The 21,990-nt window shown below is 41.6% G+C and overlaps 1 protein-coding gene across 1 annotated transcript in view; it reads left to right on the top strand.

Moving 5' to 3' along the window:
• The window catches only part of pcdh1a (protocadherin 1a), a 106,540-nt gene that overhangs the window by 73,242 nt on the left and 11,308 nt on the right, over positions 1–21,990 (top strand). The window contains exon 4 of the mRNA XM_008282424.1: positions 15,751–15,970. Within this exon, the coding sequence (XP_008280646.1) occupies positions 15,751–15,970 (220 nt within the window). The remainder of the gene's footprint in view (positions 1–15,750; positions 15,971–21,990) is intronic.

Below are 21,990 nucleotides of genomic sequence, written 5' to 3'. Positions count from 1 at the left end.
GAGATATACTATGTCTTATACTTCCTTTTGTGGCTGAGGTTCATTACAGGATACTCAAAAGAGCCTTGTTTGCTAATTTATGCAAAAACTACAGCTCTGATCTGTAAAATCGAGTTCAAATCGATATCCCGGCTGAAAGCGCCGTAAAATCAAATGGAGATCATATGCAGGATCGCGCTGGAAGTATACAGGCCCCTCATGGTAATTACAGAGCACTTTATGCTAAAGATATACTAATGAATGTCCATTTTATTAGAGCGCCAGCCAATAGGCCACCTGCTCACTTCATTCAGTGAAGATTTAAGGATGTTATATTTAAAAACAAAACACACAAAAAGACAAAAAAAAAATGTAAAGGTTAGATTTGAATGCATTTGATGGCCTGTTGGTTCTGATGCTGATCTGGGACTCCGTTTTATTTCCATGAACTGATGCCGGCGCAGAAGCAACCGTGCAGTTATAAATACCTGCTGATGTCAGAAGAATATGGAAATCTTTTAAAATAAAAGAGTTTGTTGATGATCAGGGCTCGCAGTTATTATTGTTACGTCTCCCCAACGCTTCTAAAAAGCTCCTCGGCAGTGTCATCTTATTGTAGCGATGGCTTTCTAACATGACATTATACAAGCTTACAAAAAGCAAAGGTAATATGTAAGTGAATCTATTTTGGCAGCATGTTCTGTAACCACCCAAACAGACTTCATAGGGAATAAAGAAAGTGGGGAAGCTGGAGGGGGAGGCAGCCAGTGAGGAATCATGGGCTGTCAGAACCGTGTCTGTCTAAGCTTCAGGAATCCAGGAAGCTAATGCTGTTTGATGTATTAACCATGATGGAGGGGGCAGTGTCTGTGTGTTCATGTGCAGTCCTGTAAGGATTTGGGTATATTGTGTCTGTGTGCGCGTGGGGGTGCATGCGTACGGGTTTGCCCATATTATGTGTACGTGGGTGTGTACACGCACGTGTGCGCTCGCTGACAAGTGGAAGAGGAAGGAGAATTGATGTTGTTTGATGTATTAATCATGCATATGTGGGATTGAGAGGCTCTGTGATGGGTTGCTCGGGCACTGATTCTATCTTCAATCAGTGGCTCATTTGGGTCCCTTTGTGTAAATGCTTAACATTGTTTAGTGGAAAATAAGCAGTCTGCTTATTTATGTGTGTGTGTGGCATTTCAGACAGAGAGGAGGGGAGTTTGGGGGATAGGAAGCGTGTTTCTCCGGTTTTTCATCTTGTTCATACATAAAGCATATTAGGAGCATTGTTCTCCGTGAACCAGATTCTGCTAAAAATTTATCAAGCGGGTTTTAGCGGCCAAATCGAATCAGGAAATGTGTTATTCAAACTGCAGTTTCTGCGTGTGAGCTAATCAATATTTCCATTGAAGTAGGTATGACACTGATCTATACGCTATCATGATTTATCAGCTTCATGTCCACCCTCGTGATACTTCATAGATTCCAGCCGGAGGCAGATGAATAACTGCATCCATTAAGACAGGCCATTTTCAAACTATACAGTTAATTAGTTGTGCTTATTTTGTGCTCATTCAACCGTCCGCATTCAGGTGCGAGTCGGTGTTCAGAAAGTTATTAGGGTGCAGAAAATTATTTGCTTTTTTCCAATTCACTTCGCCCACCTTTGCTATTGAAATCTTGTCCAAGAGGCACTCCTACTGTCTAAAATTTAATCCATGTTGCCTTTGGATTACAAATGTATTTCGTTTGACACTTTAATTCACTGCAGAGCTCTAGTTCTGTTGCCAGGCAACTCTGTTAAGGTGCACACAAAGGATCATTATAGATTTCTTGGGTGCAACTGTTAACTTCTACTTTTTTAAACAGATACGGTACCGTTCTGTATCCTGATAAGGCTTCTGTTTGTTGCCTTTTCCCATGCTTCCAGTACACCTCTTGCTTGCCACTCAATATAAAGCAGTCAATTTTTTATTCAACTAAATGGGCCTCCTTGCAGAAATCATTCCAGCCAGTAAATTCACCAACTCTGGGCTCCAGCTTCTCCGCAGCGCTATGAAAGAAACAAGTTGAGTGCCTCTTCTTATGCATCTATCAGACATATGTTGCTAACAGGAGATGACAGCATGGCCCACAGTATTTAAATGGTTCATGGTGCTTGTACTGTGATGGCTACGATATGACATGATGAGCCATAAATATGTCAGATATGACTCAAATGAGCTCTGAAAGGATATGGCAATAGAGTATTCATTCTAGATATTTTTGCTTTGGGGCCCTGTCTAAACCCTATTGTGGAGCACTCCACCAAAATTTCATCAGTAGATTAATCAAATCTGTCATCAATATCATACCGTATCTGTATCAACTGTGTCTAGTGCATTACCCCACAGTATCACCAAAGCTGCACAGAAACCGAGACACAAATGTGCTTATATGTTTCAGGATTTCAAAATAAGGCACTCCAGAAGCTCTGTTTTTAGCGTAAACTTCACCCAGACTTGGTGGTATGCGCTCCAGATGCATGGATATACTGTAGGTAATCCATGCATTCTCCTGTGCCTGGAAATCAACAGAGAATCTTTTTTTTTTTTTTTCTTTTTGTCTGGAGGGAAGTTGTAAGTCATCTTTTGTTTGAAGCCACCGGGAAGATCAATGCTCAGTTTCGCACTGTTGTTACGGAAAGGGGATAGAGCAGGGTAGCGGGATGCAAAAGGAGAAGAGATTGGAGGTGGGATTTGGGAATGAGAGATGCAGCGGGATTACATGTGCATGTCTGGCAAATGGGCGATGAGACAGAGGGCAGGAGTTGATACTTGTGTGTGAGTTTGTTTGCGCTATGATTGAGATGCAGTAGGTGGATTACAGAGCTCTTCTCACAAAAACACGCTAACTCTGAAAGGCCTCAACACAGAGAGCCGCTCACTCAAACAGAGTAATCTCTTCATCTGATGATTTTTGATATGTTGTTTTTCTGCCTCGTTTCACTGCGCCGTGGTCCTCTCAATCCCCGGGTCTGCAGAAAGATCAATGTTGAGAACACATTCTGCTTCGGCAGTGACTGGGCGCTTGTAGCCAGAGATGAAAAAGGTCACTATGAATCTAATTAAGCATGATTTTTCAGTTCCTTGATAAGATGGCGGCGAATGAGGGCTCCCCATCCAGTTGCATGGAAAGGATTACTTTGAGCGCAAGAATGAGATGCAGGCACACTTCCGAAATCGTCCAGCTCTCGGAATGTATTGCCAATCGGGACATCTCGGATGCGGGGTAACAAATCAAGACAAGCGAGACCATGATAGATGCTATTAATAGCAACGCATACATGTCCATGCGCACGCACGCGCACGCCCAAGTGCCGAATTGCACACTCTCGTGCACATATTAGAGAGAAGTTTTAAGTATGGTTGAAGGCTTTTTCATCCCTCTCCCCAATCCAATTATGTTCCAGTTCAAACAAATGGAAGTATATGCATGCTTTTCAGCCAGATGCTGCAGCAATAGAGATATTAACTCTGAAGATGGGAAGTTTGAGAGGCAATAAGGTACCCAGCAGGGAGTGGATATTGAGGATTAATTTCTCTCATGTCTGATTCTTTACTTCCCCCATCAGCATCTTCCTCTCTGTCTATCTTTCCCTTCTGGTGTTATTAACTCCTGATATGTCTTTCAGAGAGACAGTTTGGAAGATGCTTATTTTACAGAACATTATAGGAAATGAGAAATTGGCTATATCCCACAACCTCGCCGACAATCTGTAATCTGCGGCGAGCATCAGAGGAGTATCAGGAAACTTAAGTAGGTGCTTGACATAAACCTTGTTCAACTGAGCTTACCATTCCTTGCTGACATGACTACACTGTGACAAAGTGTATACTGGCCCACAGACAGCTATTAAGGTGTGGTGACGGTGCAACTTCTACTCTGGGCTTAAAAACAGTAAATATTGATTGGCCTCACAGAACTTGAAGCAACTGCTTGCAAGGTTAAGCAAATGGAAAATGTATGGCATGGTGCAAAAATCAGTCATAATGTATGTCAGACAAAGCTGTGGGCTGATACCAAACAAGCCCCAGCTTTTGTTAAGGAAAAAAACAAAGAACAGATATTTTATTTTCTACATCCTAGTTCTCCAAATGAGCTGGTTACTGTTTCTCCTTATTGTCAGAAAAGCGGAAATATGGTCCATTGACTTCATTCCTTTTCATGTTTTCTTTTAAAGTATTGCCTCTATATTCTGTTTGCCTTTTATTCAGTTTTGTTTAGCACCACAGCTCTTGGAGATTGAATTGGAAACTTGCCCTTGGGACATTTATTTAGATAAAAAATATAGCTGCAGTTGACCATTAGAGGGCTCTGAACCCATGGGCCAAACACACACAGATACTGCAATTTGCAAAGCTGCCAAAGCGTGTGCTCAGCAACATTATGGAGCATGACCAGATGTGATCTGACAAACTTTGGGGCCAGTTCCAGACAGTTATGTAACAATTTGTTTTCTCTCGTTGTTGGCATAGAAAATTAGGGACTCTAACTTTAAAGTTCAAACACAGATGCTGGCTCAAGTTTGTAGCGTTACATCAACAAAAGATCTTTTACCTGCAGTACAGTAATGAGGACCTAATTAAGATAAATTACATATCACATTCATGGCAACGGCTTCTGTCTTAGTCTATGAAACGAGCTCCTCTCTCTCCCGTAAAAAGCTGCGAACTCTCCACCAGTGGAGTACTGAATGTCTCTCCAGAGGAGCTTAACAAAAGAGGCAAGTTATGTTCTTGTTTCAGAGGTGCAGAGTCACACAGTGCAAATATATGCCTCCGAAAATATCCCGCTGGGGTCAGATGGTGTCAGGTTTTAAGTTGAAACCAATTTCTCTACGCATTAGAATCACTGTCACTATGTTTTTCATGTGTGGTGATGTGAATCCATAGTTATGACAATGGCAGACAATTATAACTCTCCAGTACATAATAGAAAGAGAACTACTTCTCTCTCTGTATTGTTTCCATTTTATCCTCAGTTTCAAAATAAGCATAAAAGACATACCGTCTATTGTGCATGGCGTTGTATATGCTTATTAAAGGAAAACTTTATAGATCCACAGCTTAGCCCTCGTTCTACTGAGAACGAACTTGCCTTTCTACTTTAAATAGCATGTTTCCAAACATTTGTCTACTTCCCAGAGCCTTCTCGGCTTCTGACTCGCCCTGCACCCTGCTGGCCTGCTTCCAAGGTACAATGTAGCCACTCTAATTTACAACAGTTCTCTTCTAAATGCAACTGCTGTTGTGGTTGCAAGAAATTATTTAGGCTGCAAATATACTTTGGCCTCCAAGAGAGTGTTAATGTCTGGGTCAGCAGATCAACAAAAAAAGAGTTTTTAGAACCCGATCGCTCAAAGAGAAACTGATGAATCTGTGAATCTAAACAAGTCGATGCAAATATGAGCCCTTGGGGAGGGGTCAAAAATAACAATACACTCAAGTGATATCATGCTTTATACAGTGCATTGAATAATAAAATGCAAATAATGGACAAATGAATAAATGTACTGTATTTGAGGTCACAATCCCATGGCTCATTATTCAGGTTATCGTAGAAAAATGATTAAAATGCAACATTATTCCAATGAAAGCACTTGAGATATCAAATAACTGCAACTTCTAACCCTTAAAAGTGGAAAATTGATCTTCACTTGTAGCTGAATGGCCAGAGGAATTATGTTTTCCTTTCCTTTGTGGCAGGAGAAAGCTCCTGCAGTCACTTTCCATCTTTATGTTCCCCTGACTCGTGTCTTCTCTCCATTTTAACCTGTTTTGGACATTGATTCATTTCCACTGTGTCTAGTAGCACTTTGCTTGCAAAGCCTCAACCCTAAAAAGCTGCATTCATTCCTTTAGCCCTATTAGCTCATTCATATTTGCATATTTAGTCCCCCCCAGTTTAAGACAATGAGAGTGTCAGTAGAAAGGCATCACCATCTAAACCCAAAAACCAATCAAAAATTTTAATCCTGTGCCCTTCCCAATTAAGTTTCACCACTGATCCTTTCTCAGGCTTCCCCAAAAGCTTATCCCCTGCCTCCAAATCTCTCCTGACACCAAAGAATATTGCATTTGTGTTTCCCCGTTTCATCATCATATTTCATTATGACAGAAAAATACCAATTAACCAAAAAATATTGTGTATTATGAGCCAATTCTGACAATCTGTGAATATTGTGTATCTATATTAACTGTAACATTGCACCCACACAAACTCAAAAGAATTGCTTTGTCACTGACAAAAAAACATTTGTAAACTGACTGAAGCGCAAACAAAAGAATAATTTGATTATTAGATTAAAAGAAAAAAGTGAAGCTGTTGAAATATCACAGTCTGCAGTGCAGTTGCTGTACTTGGCAGGTATTGTGTTCAGCCATTATGTCGGTTTTGGAAACACATGCTAGCACGCGCGTGTCCGTATTAAAAGATGTCATTAAAAGAGCACGGAGCATGTCCACATGTGGCTCGTGTTGACAAAGAGTTCAGCAATTTGTTTGGCATAGACACGACTCTCGGCTGCACTCCTCTTCCTGTGTCAGAACAAATGACTGCACCACCAGTGCAGTCGGAGCACAGCCCGAAATTACCAAATGGGCGCAGGCAGAGTGAACACTTTTGTTCCCGCAAGTTTTTTTTTTTTCCCCGAGAAGAGTTGTGCAGAGAAGAAGATTACTTTTCAGACTATGATTTGTTTTTGACATTGTGTGCTCAAAGCATTTTACGCTCTCATCAGACGCTAAACGAACCTAATTTAGTTCAAACCGGGTCAGTGGAGGTGGGAGGTTTATCTGCGGTAGCGGTGGCAGTGGGACAGGATCATTGCCGGATGATGCCCCGCAGCTGACAGCAGCGAAACGACCAGAATCAGTTTCATACACTCACTTGAAATGTGTTCTATAGTGAGAAGTGTTCTTGTAATGGAAAAAAAAGACATCCATAGCTCATCGTGGGACAGAGGGGCTGACGGAGAGCTTTTTGTCGGAGGGTGATGCATTCACACCAGCACTCCCACATCCTGTCATATGGAATGGCAAGAACAGTCAGATTTGTCATTAGATGTGGCAGCTATATTCACACTTGGTGGGTCCTGCTGCAGTAATACTTGGTTTTACTGTGACAACATTATGGTATTTCAAGGCCAGTGCTCCCATTTAAATGAAATTCTCTGTGTAGGGTACAAAAAAATAAAAAAAAAATACTCCAGCACAGACAGTGAAGAATGCAAATCCAGTCTTGCCTATCAAGACCATTAAGGTCTATGTGATTGTTTTTTAATGCATTCACTCCAGTCTTTTTTTTTCTCTCTCTCTCTCTCTCCATTTACAGTATGTGAACAAAGGGACTTCTGGTCTTTATCCACCCCTCACCCCCACCCCGCCCCTGTCTGATCACTTCATCCTCCACCCAAACCCATGCTGACTCCACTGCACTCTTTCCCCCTCCCCGCCTCACGCTTATGTTCTTCCCTCCCCCTCTCCAGTGTGTCCCCTCGTTTTCTGGTAGCTGTGTCTCTTTGATAATCCAAGACTCTTTGAAGACTCCAATTCCACGCTGCTTGCCTCGGAGCTATTGCACCTACAAAAACAACTGTGTGTGTGTGTGTGGGTGTGTGTGTCGAGAGAGAGAGAGAGAAAAAGAGGGGAGAGCTAGTGGATGGGATGAGAATGGAGGACATAATGGTGGAATGGAAAATAAAAACAGTTCCATATGCATTTCCTTTTGCAACTGCTCCAGTCTTTATGGTTTTATGCTTGCTGCATACACTGAGAGGTGCACTTCTTCATTGTCATATTTGTTGGTGCAGCTCATTTTTTCTGTGCCTTCAGAGGCAGCAGCTCATTGATTCCTGCATACACGCCCAAAATGCCAGAGCCAGGATGTACTCACAAACCCTGCAACTAAATGGAAATTCTTGGTCCCACACTGGGGAACTCTCCCAGGCTATCAAAGATGCACATTTTGTAAGTAACGCCGCGCTTACAATAACAGAAGATGTATATACTGAAGGTTTACCATGCAGCCAGTTGCAAAAAAAATATTAGAAGTTGGATCTTAATATGAAATGGTTTTCTCGGATTCTGTCAGATGCTGCAGAGAGGTAATTAGAGAAAATTAGTTGGCTATACTTAAAATGCCACGGTGATCAAAATTAATTATTACTAAAACATTTTTCCGCTGTCCACTTCCCCTCCTCTCTGCATCCACCCCCCCGCCGTCTCCTCCTCTTACCTTTCGTCGAGTGTGGCTGCTCTCTGTGATTCTGTCTCCGTTCCTCCATTGTTTCAGTCTCAATCTTTAGTCTCCTCTTCTTCCATCTTAGTCTCTAGCCCTCCCTTTTTGTCTCTGTCATTCTGCCGCTCTTTGGCAGAGGAGCTTGCCATTGGGATTTAGAAGAAATTGAATTGAATTATGAAGGAATTTCTCTGCAGTACGATTGGCATCATTTCCTCCACACAATAGAACATCATTCTCATATCTCTCAGTGTGAGGGAATGAAAATAGGCCGTGCACCATTCTTTCTCTCATCCTTTTAAATTGAATTTTTCATATCACAGGGGCACTGAGACATCAGCCGTTTCCTTTAACATGGGCAGAAAACCCATTTCATAATATCAGAGAGACACATAACTGTGATTCAATAGGAAAAGTCTGGCTTCCAGCACCAGTACACACACGATATAGCTCGACTCAGGATTGATAAACAGGGCCACATAGGTTTCCTGCAGCTTGAAAACTTGAGGGTAGTCCAGGAGAGCGTACTGTTGCTGTTTGGCTTCACAACCGGTTAAAAGCCCTCCATTGTAAACTAAACGTAACGCAGCTCCCGCTCATAACCCCTATGCGTTCCCTCGTCTCCACCTGTCTCTGCGTGAGACGTATAGCCTACATTCTTCAGCTTCCGAAGCCTCCCATTCTACCAGTTTACCGTTATTAGAAGAAAAGATACTGCTCCCTAACTGTCTTTGCAGAAGCTGTATTTTTCCAGCCGCAAATTGCATCGGAGAGGCTACAGTGTGGCAATGATTGTGTTTAGTTCATTATTCCCCGTTCATGTGTCATCTTTAAAGTTATGAAACTCGGGCTCTCGCCGCGCTTTTCTCCTCCAAGTGAAATTCTCAATATTCAGCATGTTTCGGTGGCCACAGTGACTCAGCTTGAACAATACTTCTGTGTAATAAAAAATTTAAATGGAAACATTCGGCGACAAACTAACTGTGACAAATACATTGTTACCCATTGGGCACGGAAAGGAGCAAGAGATTTTACTTAACGTACCATGTTGTGTTGCTTGCTTTGTTGTTGATTATTGTAGCTTTTGGAACAAAAAAAACAAAAAAAAAACATTCTCCCAGCATCTCAATGGAACACAAAGTGGTAAATTTTGATTATTTTTCTCGCAAGTATCTATTTTTGCCGCTCCATACCGATTAAGCATGGCGTTGATCATCATTGGAAAGAAATGGGTGACGAGATTGATTAGGGATTATTTTATGCATAATTCCTTTAAAAAAAATGATGCAATATTTGACTGTGATCCAGACATCTTTTAGCAGGCGGAGGAGCATAAATGAAGATGCAATCAGAGTGACATAAATAGGGTGTCAACCATGTTGGCTTAAAATTCAGAGTTTAATGCCTCTAAGATTAGATGCTTCCTCAAGCTGTAAATCTCAAGAATGTACGATTATTAAATTTCATAAGAACTGGAGGGTACTTGTGGAGAACCACCAGAGTATTACACTGCTAAAGTGATAGTAGTAGTAGCAGCATTAATTATAATTAATGCAAGCTTTTGTGTTTGTTAAATGTACTTTATCATTATGCTAATTGTCACTTAAACCCCCTGCCTTGACACTATTATCCGCTAAGCTTCTGCTTTCTATGTAGATTACAATGACACCCATACAATGCCTCGATCACCAAATGTTCGCTCGCGGATCAATCAAAACACAAATGCTCTCTTGGAAGGCAGAGCGACAAAAAAAAAAAAAAACCCGAACTCACCTGCGACTCTGCCGGGAGTCTGCTCGAAAAAGTGGCAGAGGAGATGGAAGAGCTTTCCCATCTGCATAAGTACCGGCAGCCCTGTGCACTGGCAATCAGCGAGGCTTGGCCGGATGACAGGGCACCTGACGGCAGAGTGGTGTCAGGTAGCTCCGGGGCATTCACAATGGACGGAGGACTCAGTGCAATGTGAGAGCGCCTCGGTGGTGGGGTCTGCCGTCCCATCAGGGATCAGTAGTGCAAATCAGCAGTGGCAATAGAGATGCTCCCACAGTCTCCAAAATGCTGTCCTTGTTGCTTAGGCACAGCTATTTGCCCCAGGAATCTCTTTTTATTCCTTCATTCCAGCTGCAGGCAAACACATTACTTTTTTATTTCAAATCCAATCCTTAGGACAGGCTGTCCAGACTGTGATTTGCAAGTGATTAAATATAACCATTAATGGTAACCCATCTGCGTCAGTTGCTGTGGAAACGACATAGGCGTGAGTACATTCACAAACTGGTGGCGCATTTTTCCAATACAGAGACAAAACAGCAAAGGCACAGGCCGGGTGAATAATGGAGATGTATCCTCTCACTCTTCACACCATAGCAATATCTAGTCTCAGTGCAGAAGTCCTCCATCACGGCAGACAACATTAGCGACAGAGGTGGTTGATGTATGTTTTTGTGCAGCAGTGGCAACCAGCTAACAGCGCTAACAGCTCTCTGGATGTGACGTCACTGCTATGTGTCAAATAGAAATTGATATGAGGGATAGTGTGAAAGCCAGTTTTTTTTTTTTTTTTTTAAATCAGATCTCAACACCCCCTCAGGAATTTGGTTTAAATCTTATTTGATGAATGAAATATTTATTCTGCGCAGTGTGCCAAAAATGTAATATGGCCTGCCAGTCTTAACCTAACCCAAAATGCACTCCTTCAGTATATTTCACTCTTTATCAGTTCAAACATAAGCAGTCCTCCTTTCAAGCTAAGTTATGTCATAATGTTGTTGCGCATGGCTGATATTTGATATGCTTCATCTGATATATTCACCAATTTATCACATAAAAGCAATCCAATCCTTACAAGTCAACCTACGAGATGTATACTGTACCGTGTGTGTGTGTGTGCTATATGTTGGCTTAGGCAAATCAATGGAAGGATGAGACGGAGAGAAAGTACGGCGCTCATGAACTCAAATGTCTTTCCGTATAGACGTTTTTATGTTACATCAATAGTTCTGTTAATTAACAGTGAGTACCCGGAGCTTACATAACCACCTCAAACTCAGGCACATCAAAAGGCTTTCAGCGTACCTTTTCTCCTTGCTGTTTGTTTTTACTGATAAGACCTTTTAATTTGGCATTTTGTCCTCTAAAAATTCGAGGAAAAGGCTCCCTTTTAGTTGAATTTCTGCATTTAGACATAAAAAAACCCCCAAAAACCTAACATTTAGAGTTACCATTTTGCCGTCTTTGTAAAAAGTTTGTTTTCCGTAACTTACCAAAACCTTTTTAGAGAAGAAAAAAGAAGAAAAAAAATCATCACGGGGTAATTTCATGATCTTAATGGTCAACTCTGTACTTTTCTTTGATTATTTTGTACTCAGGTGAACTGTTTTTTTTTTGTTTGTTTGTTTTTTGGTTCACCGGCATTAAATTGTCCAAACACACAAAAAATGCCTTCACTAAACAGTGCAAAAACATAAATAACACATTGGCCAGGGGTCCCTATGCTGTCTTTCCTGAATCTGACTGTGACTCCATGGGTGGCTGCACCATGCGTCATCAATCCACGCACGTCATGCACCGGTCAGGTGGCTGCAACTAACCTGCAACCTGCCACTACTGCACACAGAGGCGACTGGGAAAAAAAAAGATTAATATTAGACAGCAAACTATCACATTATGTTCACAATGAAGGAAAATAGCCTCTATTTATACACTTAAACTGCATATTTATGTAGAAAATCTGACCTACTGTCATTATAATTCCGCCCATTCCTTTATTTTTCCCCCCTCTGTCCTGCCCCAGTCATGTGATGAATAGTGAAATGGATTCCCATCCTGCAGGAATCCCACAGGAATCCTGTTACCTGGAGGTTTCCGGAAAAAAAATGTCAACCTTTTGTGAGATGGCAGACAGGAAATATAGGAACAGGTTGTCATTCTGTGTGCTGTTTTTCAAGTGTGTTAGGTTCAAAGCATCCCAGCTGTAAGCTGATAGGGTGGTCGGGGTGCAGATAAGTGTAATATCTATAGCCTTGAGTAGCTTGAGGTAAACAGGTGGACATACACGAGCAGCTGTTCTCTTTTTCATTTTTTTTTCTTCTCTGTTTTCATTAACGTGATGCGGTGGAGGACTGCTGCCTTGCTACAGTATAAACAGGAATTGTATGCAGCAAAATAGCACACTTGATCACTATTAATTTCACACTTGACCATGGTCATGTCATGCATACAGTAATAAAAGGGGGAAATAACGGCATCATTATTTAATTGCCAGCATCTTTCTCTATCAGTGTAGGATATTAGCATTTATCTGTAACCATGTTTGGCTTTAAATTATGATGAAAAAGCAAATTATGGAGGATATTTTTGGCAGTCTGACCACAAAAAAAAAAAAAGCATGAGGCTTTAGGTAGGCAGAGGATGATTGCTGTTTATTGCTACTTTCAAATGTGTCTTGGTTCTCTTGAAAAGACAGAATCCTGCCGTATCTTTCCATCTGCTTTGGGATTGCATTATTATAAACGAGGCCATTTTAGCCCACTCTAAATGGGGTCATGAATTCAGATGTCATCATAAATGTCCCCTCTTTCATTCTCAGCCCCATAGCTTCTTACTCCTACAACAATGCCCAAACAATTCCTCTCTCCCGCCTCCAGTCTCCCAGAATCTTATCCTTCTGCTTGTCCCCTGCAGCCAAAGCGCCGTTCGTGTCTGCCTGACCAGCTCCCCGTTCCTGCTCAGCCTCCCCTTCCATCCTTCCGTCTTGCCACATCCCTGCAGCCCCCCAAGGCCTGGCAAAGGATTTGTGCTCTGACTAAAAGGAGAATCTATTTCCCATCTCCACAGCCTTAGCTAGTTATCATACTCAGGAAACATGCTGACTCTCTGGAGTGATGCCTTGAGGAGAAGTTTAAGCAAGAATCCATATTTGAACAACTAAATGCCCCTCTCACATTAGAATAGTTGTGGAGACTACGAGGCGGCCAGTTTAAAGAATGCACCATTAGCATATATAATTTATCAGATCCAGGCAAATGAGTCAACAGCAAGTTTATTCCAACACCCCTGGAGTGACGGTAGAAGGACTCATCGCCACCTGATACGATGGAGGAGCTCTGTTTTGAGAACTACCATTAATCTATTTTCCCAGCGCTGTGGCACATTCAGAAAAGTTAGATTAGATTAATTAGCGTAATTTAAATGCATTTCAAGTATGATACACAGTGCGTATTTAATTTGCGTTTCCAGTTGCACACATAGCTGGAAAAAGAAATGTTTTGTGTGCAGATGTACCAATCAAAGAGCATGGCTAATGAAAAGAAAACAAACCTCCCCGTTGCCCTATTTTTCTGATACGAATCAATACGTGAAACAAAAAGCATAAAATGTCACTGTTTTCTTATTGTGTCGAGCAAGTTTAAAATGTTTTAGCTCACATTCTATTATATGATATAGATAACCAAGAAGTTAAAGGCAGCTTCTTCTTCTTCTTCTTTTTTTTTTGTTGCCTCTATCTTATATATGATTTATTGATGCGGTGGTGTACTAGCACTGCCGGGAGAAAACACGGTGCACTCCAGAACTCTAATAAACGTTATTCAGACGAAGGTCCAAGAGATGCATTTGTGCAGCGAGACAAAATATGACAGGTCGCGATGACAGGGGAGATGAACGGTTTTCTGGAAACATTTGGACGCTCGGTAACGGTATTAAGAACACGGTGTTGATTGCACTTACCTGCGCTCTAAAAGCATTTCTCAATATCTGGTGTGCATGTACTAAAAAAGCTGATGGTTTGAATGATTTCTAGCATGGATTTGTTTGCCAGAAAAGTGGTTGAATGGTAGAAAGAGCAGACCCGTGGTATTGATCGGGGCTGACTCGTGTAGCAGAGGCAGGCCTGTTCTGCTGTATCAGTGCTTTCCTGACTTTTACGAGAGGTGCTCATGTGTAGGGGAGGGAGGGAGAGGGAGAGAGAGGGGGAGTGTGATTGCATGTGCACTGTGAGGAGTCATCTTTCTGTTGTGGATCGGTGGTAAGTAGCCATTAGTAAACTGATCTTTGGAAGAGGAAATTTAATGGTCTCCTAACTGTATTTACAAGCCATTCAATTTGATAAAGGGTGTGATCTCCAATGATTTATTATATGTTGTTCTGCTCCTCTTCAAGCTATCGAATTTAAGATTTCATCCGTATTTTCATTCATTCATTCATTCATTCATTCCTTTGCCTTTTTCTTTCATCAGCTCTCATCAGCATAAAACAGCGAAAGCAGATCTAATGACACATTCTAATGCAGGCAAAACGGCGCCTGTCACAGACTACGTATTTCCAGTGTTGTGTTTTGTTCTCTCTTTTTTTTTTTGTTAGTCTTATTTAGATCTTCTTGGGGATTCCTTTTTAGTTAAATTGCGGAAATATTGTCTAGCTTTCTGCTCAGTTAAACATCAAAAGCTGGGGAAAGAGAAATATTAAAATATGGAGATAGGAAGTAGCTCACTGGGGCTACTGATTAGTGTACCAATCATTGTCATCAGAATTCATTTGGCAGTGGCAGATGTAGAAAATAAAACTTTTGTCTGACTAATAATGATAATAACTGCAATTAGAATACTTTTTATGCTCTCAATTTCTGTTGTTTTATATGATGTTTGCCTTCGTGTCCATATAAATGTATAGATAGTTCATCCATACAGTACATAGAAATCTCTTTATACATAGAAATGTACATATTCATCTACTTTTGTCGAGCTGTTAAAGTGGCTAACTATAATGCACATGGCATTTGCACATTATTATTGTTATTATCCTGTGCTTACCTTCATCTGGAGCTCTCGATAAGATGGAAAATGAAACGCACGCCTTCGCATTTTGCACCCTGCATTGATAACCTGCTCCTTTATTTTCTTAGCTATGGCAGAAAAAGTTGGACGTTACATAGAATATCAAAACACCGTAATTCTCTGTATGAAAAAATGTGGCATTTGTAGAAGTTTTTGAACATGTATAGTCATTATATACCGCGTGCACTTTCAGCGTTTGATGGTTCTTTTCACAGGGAGGACGGCATCATACAGCATATTTAAATGCATGCCCCACATTTAGATATCGAAACTTACTGATACAGCATTGGAATATATTCTGCTTTTGTCTCATTTTCCGCTGCTGCTAATTTGCACCCTCTTATTATTGAAGTCAATAACCTCACCCCCCGTTCATATACTTCTACCTTATATAATCCTCGGAATAATAATAGTGCAAAAGACTGTTTAATATTAAAGAGTGTTTAATATTTAATACTATTTTCTGACTTTTGAAGAGTGAACTTTATAAGGCCAGCTAATTTCAGACAGTAGTCTTAAATGGGCGAGTTTGAAGCCGTAACTTTTACACAGCAGATGTGTCAGGAAATAAAAAAAAGAGGAAAAAGTGTGGCTGAAAAATGTAGTCGTAAAAAAAAAAAAAATTGCTGAAGAAAACCATTTGTTGTGTCTCTCTGTTCTTTAGCATCCCCATCGGCGAGTGACCTTTTCCACCACCAATCCTGTGCAGGACCTGCAGGATGCCTCTCAGCACAGCTACTATGACAGCGGCTTGGAGGAATCGGAGACTCCCAGCAGCAAGTCATCGTCTGGTCCCCGCATCGGACCCCTGACCCTGCCTGAGGACCACTATGAGAGAACCACTCCAGATGGCAGCATTGGAGAAACCGAACACCCGGAAAACGGTACAATGACATTCCCCCACCATTCTGGCTCCTCGCTTTATGAATATTTATTTAAATGTAAATGGCTCTAATAGGCCCTTGTTGTGTGTGTGTGTGGTGTTGCTGGTTGATGGAGACATTTGTGGGAGATTTGTTTGTGCGCTGTGGCCGTTTTCGGAGTGGAAATGTTGTGGCACCCGTGACGTTGACTTGCTGTGTTTGTCGATGACTGTGTGAAATGTTATTGGTTTTTAAGCAGATCAGTGCTCGTGTGTGTGTGTGTGTAGGTGTGTAGGTGTGTGGCGGTGTCAGGGCCGAAGTAAGCAGAGCCTCCATCCCCCTCATCAGCAGGTCCTCTGTCAGACATCCTTAATGACCCTCCTCTCACAAGTGTGCTAATTAAAAAGCCCAACTAATGGAGCATTTGCCCTCTAAATAAATCTGAACCATGACATCTGTGCAGACAACACTGTGTTTACTCTAAGCATTTCCTTGCTTCGAGTTGGACGCTGCAGCTTAGGTGTGCAGGTGCCATAATTTCTAGGCCCAGTAATCAATCCACGGGCTGAACGCTGATGGCCTCAGCGTAGGTCCGTATTAGGAAGGAGGAAAAAAAAAAAACAAAATTCATAGCCAAAGCTAAACTGCCATTCTGTGAACTGTGTATCATAATAACAATTTTGCTGCCTTAAGCTGCCAAACATAATCCATTACCTGTCTTGTAACACGCTATGATAAGTGATTCACATGGTGCATTTCCAGGTATTATAGTATTTCGCATTGCACCGCTCTCTGGACCCAGACACTTTAGCAATGGTGATATTTCTCTGCTCAACTCCCAACGTCTCGCCCTTCTCTTCATATTTGCATATCATTAGTTGCCGGTATTAATGTGGTTTCATCTCCAAAAAAAAAAAAAAAAGGCTGCACGGTTCAGTTTATAAGGTATGGATTTAAACAGTCAGGCTTTTACTGCCCCGCGCAAAAACCGGCAAACGTATCACGCGAGGACCCGATAGAGCTGCTAATCAACATTGACAGTTATGCTGTCACACGGTGAGTGAGAAAGACACAGATGTATCTATTATCAGTGGGACTGTACATCATGAGTGCAGAGGCTGTTGTAAGCGAAGAGAGGAAGAGGGGGAGAAAAAAAGCCTATTCTCAAGCTCAAGCACTCCCAAGTTGCAAAACATTGCAGGATCAAAGGCTAAAATGTGTCACCGTCACGCCAAAGCAGCAGATGATAAAGTTCTATTATTAGTATGGCTTCTTGCAGCGTGATGCATTGCGTCTTTACTAGACAATTTTCGTTTGGTCTCATTAGTTGGTTTATTCATCTCTGCTGCAAATGTTTATTTGTTTGTGTCATTTAGTGACACCACAGTTCAGGAACTGAGTGGGTGGTTGGGTTTGCAGCAGGAGAAGTCTTGCCAATACGGCGGTTCCCTCTGGTCTTAAAGAGGTCAAAGATTGCTTAACATCCTATTTAATAGATAGATTTAGTCACTCCATACACGAACTAGCTGTTGATAGCCCACGAACCAACAGTTGACTATTTCCATTTTCTCTCTGCTCTTAGGATATGTAATATATGCAATTTCTTTTTCTTTTTTTCTCCCATTGTTGCAGCTGTTTATTGTGTTTTTCCCATCTGCAGAACACAGGTTTTTGTGAGACAGGGCGCTCTTTGTTGTCAGCGGTGGGAGAACAAGATTGTGAGTGGAGATGGAGCAGTTAAAGAATGAAAAGGTGGCACAAGATGGGGGGAGATGTTAGATTGTGACAGGGAGCGGGGACTAACAGTCTCTGACAAGGAGGCAAAGCCCATAGGATGAGCGCATAGGACAGGGAGATGCAAAGATGAACTGCTAACCAAGGATAGACCTAATTAAAATGTGATTCCCACTTCAGGGAGATAACAGCGAGCCCACATAAAATGAAAGATTAGACGGAAAAATCAAATGAGACAGAGGAATTCCTCCCCCTGCTCCACCTGAATGGTGACGTGAAGTCTTTTTTTAAAAAGCGTTTGAGTGACAGAGTGTCAGGTTGTACTGGTGCAGAGCTTTATTCATTGCAGTAAAGATGACTGACAGGCAAAAAATGGGGAGGTGAGCATGATGTGTCACTCCATTTAAGTTGGATAAAGCACTATATATGAACCTCTGACTGTCAGCCTTTGCATCACTGGGCCTCGGAAATATTGACATGGATGTGTGTTTTGTTGTACAAGTTGAACTCTGACACGAGCGAATCTCCATTTTGAAAGATTGTCATTGGCCCTCAGTGGAGAACAAAGTCCATTTTCGTTTGGCTGTTAAATATAATTATGGTTTCAGTCAGTCCTTTACTATATTAAACTAGTATTAGATCAACTTTTTTTGAGTGTGGCCTCAGTGGGAATCTCAGTTTGATTGCATCCCAGTTCGTGCAGTTTCTTTATTTATAGGACGCTGCTATTAAGGATAATAGTGCCAGAAGTGGGTATGATTAATTATTAGTCTATATCCAGTGGTGGTGTTTTGTGCTAAATGCTGTTCTAGGATTGCTCCCCTTTGAAGATTCCCGCAGACTGAAGTAATATGACCTTGGTTTATTGGACTGGGTAGCAAAAAGGAAAGTGTGTCTGTGGTCTATAACAAGTCTCTCTGGTTCAGTGAAGTAGACATCAACATATTCCCTTATGGTTCTTGGCTTCGGAATTAAGAGTAGATTCAAACTACAGTAATAAAATTCCTGATATATGACATGTATGCTGCCTGATCTGCAGCAATTAATTTCTGGAGTTCCTTTTTTCGTATGCCTGAGCAGCTGCTCCCTCCTCCCACTTTTTCTAATTCTTGTCTTCAGGCTGTGTTAGAGTGCACTCCATTTCAGTTTCCCCATGTGTATTTTCCACTCTTATGTTCACGCGTGTAGCGCGCACATTGCACAACTGTTAGTTAATCTCATCAGAAATGTTTGTCCATTGGAGATGCATGTGCATGCATGCGTGTGTGTGTGTGTGTGTGGGTGTGTGCACCTGCATACATGCATGTATTTATTTGCAGTGGAGGCTGTTGCATCACACCCCAAATCTCTAAATCATTTTGATTACAGTGCTATTTTACTTTAATAGACTCTCATCGTAATCACTGAGCTCTGTAATTCCCTTTAAATTGATTGCTTCAGAAAGCATGAAAACTGCTTATCTTGTATGTCTGGTTGCTGTCAAGATGCAGAATTTGTCATCGACAGTGAAATCAGAGGAAGACCAATGACTGGGCTGTGTGTGCCCCATCAGTCCATCAAGTGTAACTCCGACACTGCGGATTTTGATTAGTGGTGATGTCAGACTGATTTACAGTATTTAATAATGATTGGTTCACTGAGAAAATGAATCATTTTTATGCCTTTGATATATGCATTACATAATTTTGAGACCCCATAAAGCGACATCAGTATAAAAAAAAAAAGTAGAACCCATCTTTCATTTGTACAAAATATCAGCCGTACAAGATGACATCGGGCATCTTTACTCCCTGAGCTGACTTGGGTTGATTTAATTCAACATTGTTTTTCATTTGTTTCCATCAATTGTTTTTTTTAAAGAAAAAAAACAAGTCTTTTTTTCTTTTATATATATTTTTTGTCAACATGAGCCAAAGCCGGTGACTGTATTGTGAGCCCCAGCACACACCTGGAGTCACATAACATAAATAGTTTAACCTCCCGCTGCCCCAGAACCCTGGCCATGAGTCATCTGGGACCCGTGATAGGCCCCCTCTCTCTTCTTAGGACACAAGTCTGACCAGCAATCCCGTTACGTCCGGTCCAACCTAGACAGTAATCACTCTTTCAGGGATCAGTGGTTCAGCATCTTGGCTGTGATATGGGGGCCAGCACCAACACAGGTGGATTGAAGACAGGTACTAGCATGCGCACACACCCGCACACAAACTCAATTGACCACAGATGGAGGAATTTTGATGTGGCCGCTTGCCCAGCGTGAGGTCTCCCTGTGTCTTCCTCTGTGCGGACTCGCTGCCATATGGGCTATTGAGAAGGTTGAGATAAAATGGAATAAATGGCATTTGCATGATAATGAGGTTCTTTAGTGATGCCGTCTGATTTTCCTGCCTTAGATCTCGCAGATGATGCACGTAGCGTCATATATTTGTGCCGTTTGAACTCCCGTCAGGGGTTTTCCTCCGCTTTCAGCGCTCGCCATATCAGTATCATCCAGAGTACTGCTGTTTTAGCCATTACTGCTTTAAGATTATGAGTCTCCCGTGAACACCTGGTTTGCGTGTACAAAGCGTGAGGAGATATTCCAGCAAATAAAGATGCAGAGGAAGACATTGTGCAGAATGAGAGATAGGATGTCAACCTAATGGGGCTTGTTTGTCCACGAGTGCCAGCTTGGGCCCCAGCCCGGTTGCATGGATACTGCGCTGATGCAGGGGTGTGGGTTTCCTCAAACAGATGTAATTGTGCCTTGTCAGTGTCCCTGCCTGTTAGTACTATTGAGTGGACTGGACCATGCCAACCGCTGCTGGAGCTGCCACCACCCAGAGAAGGGGCAGGTCATGGGTCTGGCAGTTTTGTGGAGGTTTCTGTGGAAAAAAAATAGTCCTTACAGGTGGTCCCCCGAGGCAAATTGTCCTGAGTAATACGCCTGTAATCATAAGCTCATTCTAGCACACGCATTATGCTGTGTTCACATTAGCCGCTGCTGTTTGTCACCCCCCGATTGTTTTGTAGTTTTATTTCAGAGCAAATAGGTCACTGGAAGAGCCTAACTGGAGCAGAATTAAACTCTCTAACCTGGATAAGGCTTTGACACCACAGACAATGGTAAACTATAGCCCTTTACAAATGACTTTGCGGGACAATGCCGCTGAATACAAAAATGGCACTGATGATGTGTCAACACGTCACGCTTTTGAATGCGTCTAGATTTCGTTTCGCCCAATTTGAAATTGAAAATGTGCTTTCACTTGTGTGATCACCAACAATAAGACTCGCGCACTCATCCCAACCTTTGGCCACGCACATAACAGTGTTTGTCAAATGACTGCAGACAGGCCAGACCTTTTGAAAGGGGCTTTGTGACAGAAGGGACATGTTATTACATCTCAGACCATTAACTGTGGCAAAGTACGGAATTGGCTTATTGTCTTTCGGAGTGAACCAACTTATCGTGTGGCTAAGATTGCAGCCACATGTGAAATCTAGATGGAACCCGAACAGAAGTCCCATTATCCCAATAAATCCACCCCTTGCATTCAATTTCATACCACCTTCTTTTACACATAAAAGTGATTTCTCTGCGGTTTCATCATTGTGTCCATCTGACTGGAAGACTGGTAACATCACTGGTAATAGCATGTTTTGGCAGAACCTGGAATTTATTTGGGCTTCAGTTCTTACAGTGTTCTTAAAAAAAAATAGCTTTATTATTATAATTAGTTTCAACTTTGATTAATTTTCTTTGTGTTTTTATTATCATCAATAATATTATTATTGTCTTTTGGGGTATTGGCTTGCATGTTTTTAAAAAAATAATAAGAAAAATTTGATGAAATAATAAAAACACACACTAGATGTTGTCTGAATAATGAAACAAGAAGAAAGCAGAAACCATAAGAGATTTAGGAGAAGACTTTTGGAACATTTTTCCGGGGACAGATTCCCAGTCCTCTTCATTTTAATTGAGATCTACACAAGCTACTCAGCTCTTATCCACATGCATATAACATGGGTGAAAACCCAGATGAGTGTTCAGAATTACGTGCAGAAAGAAAAGTACATGCATATAAGCACACATTAGGTTCCATAAATAGTGCTTTTAACACCATGCTGCCACTGAAAATGTCTGGTTTTAGCACTAAGCTTGTAAAATGAATGAGTGAGCCAGTATGCCTAAGCCAGTATCCCTAAGCTTTAGATGTGCTCATGTATTACTCTAACAAAAGTGGATGGCTCTATGTACTTAGGCAAAAATTGGATCGCACGCTGCCTACTCTTGCCATGCCAGTGAGTCTGGGCAGCAGCAT

This window comes from Stegastes partitus, unplaced genomic scaffold (genome assembly GCF_000690725.1).
Source record: "Stegastes partitus isolate 25-593 unplaced genomic scaffold, Stegastes_partitus-1.0.2 Scaffold271, whole genome shotgun sequence".
Classification (NCBI taxonomy): Eukaryota; Metazoa; Chordata; class Actinopteri; family Pomacentridae; genus Stegastes; species Stegastes partitus.
The sequence above is the reverse complement of the archived record's forward strand: the minus strand, read 5'-3'. Positions and strand labels throughout refer to the sequence as shown.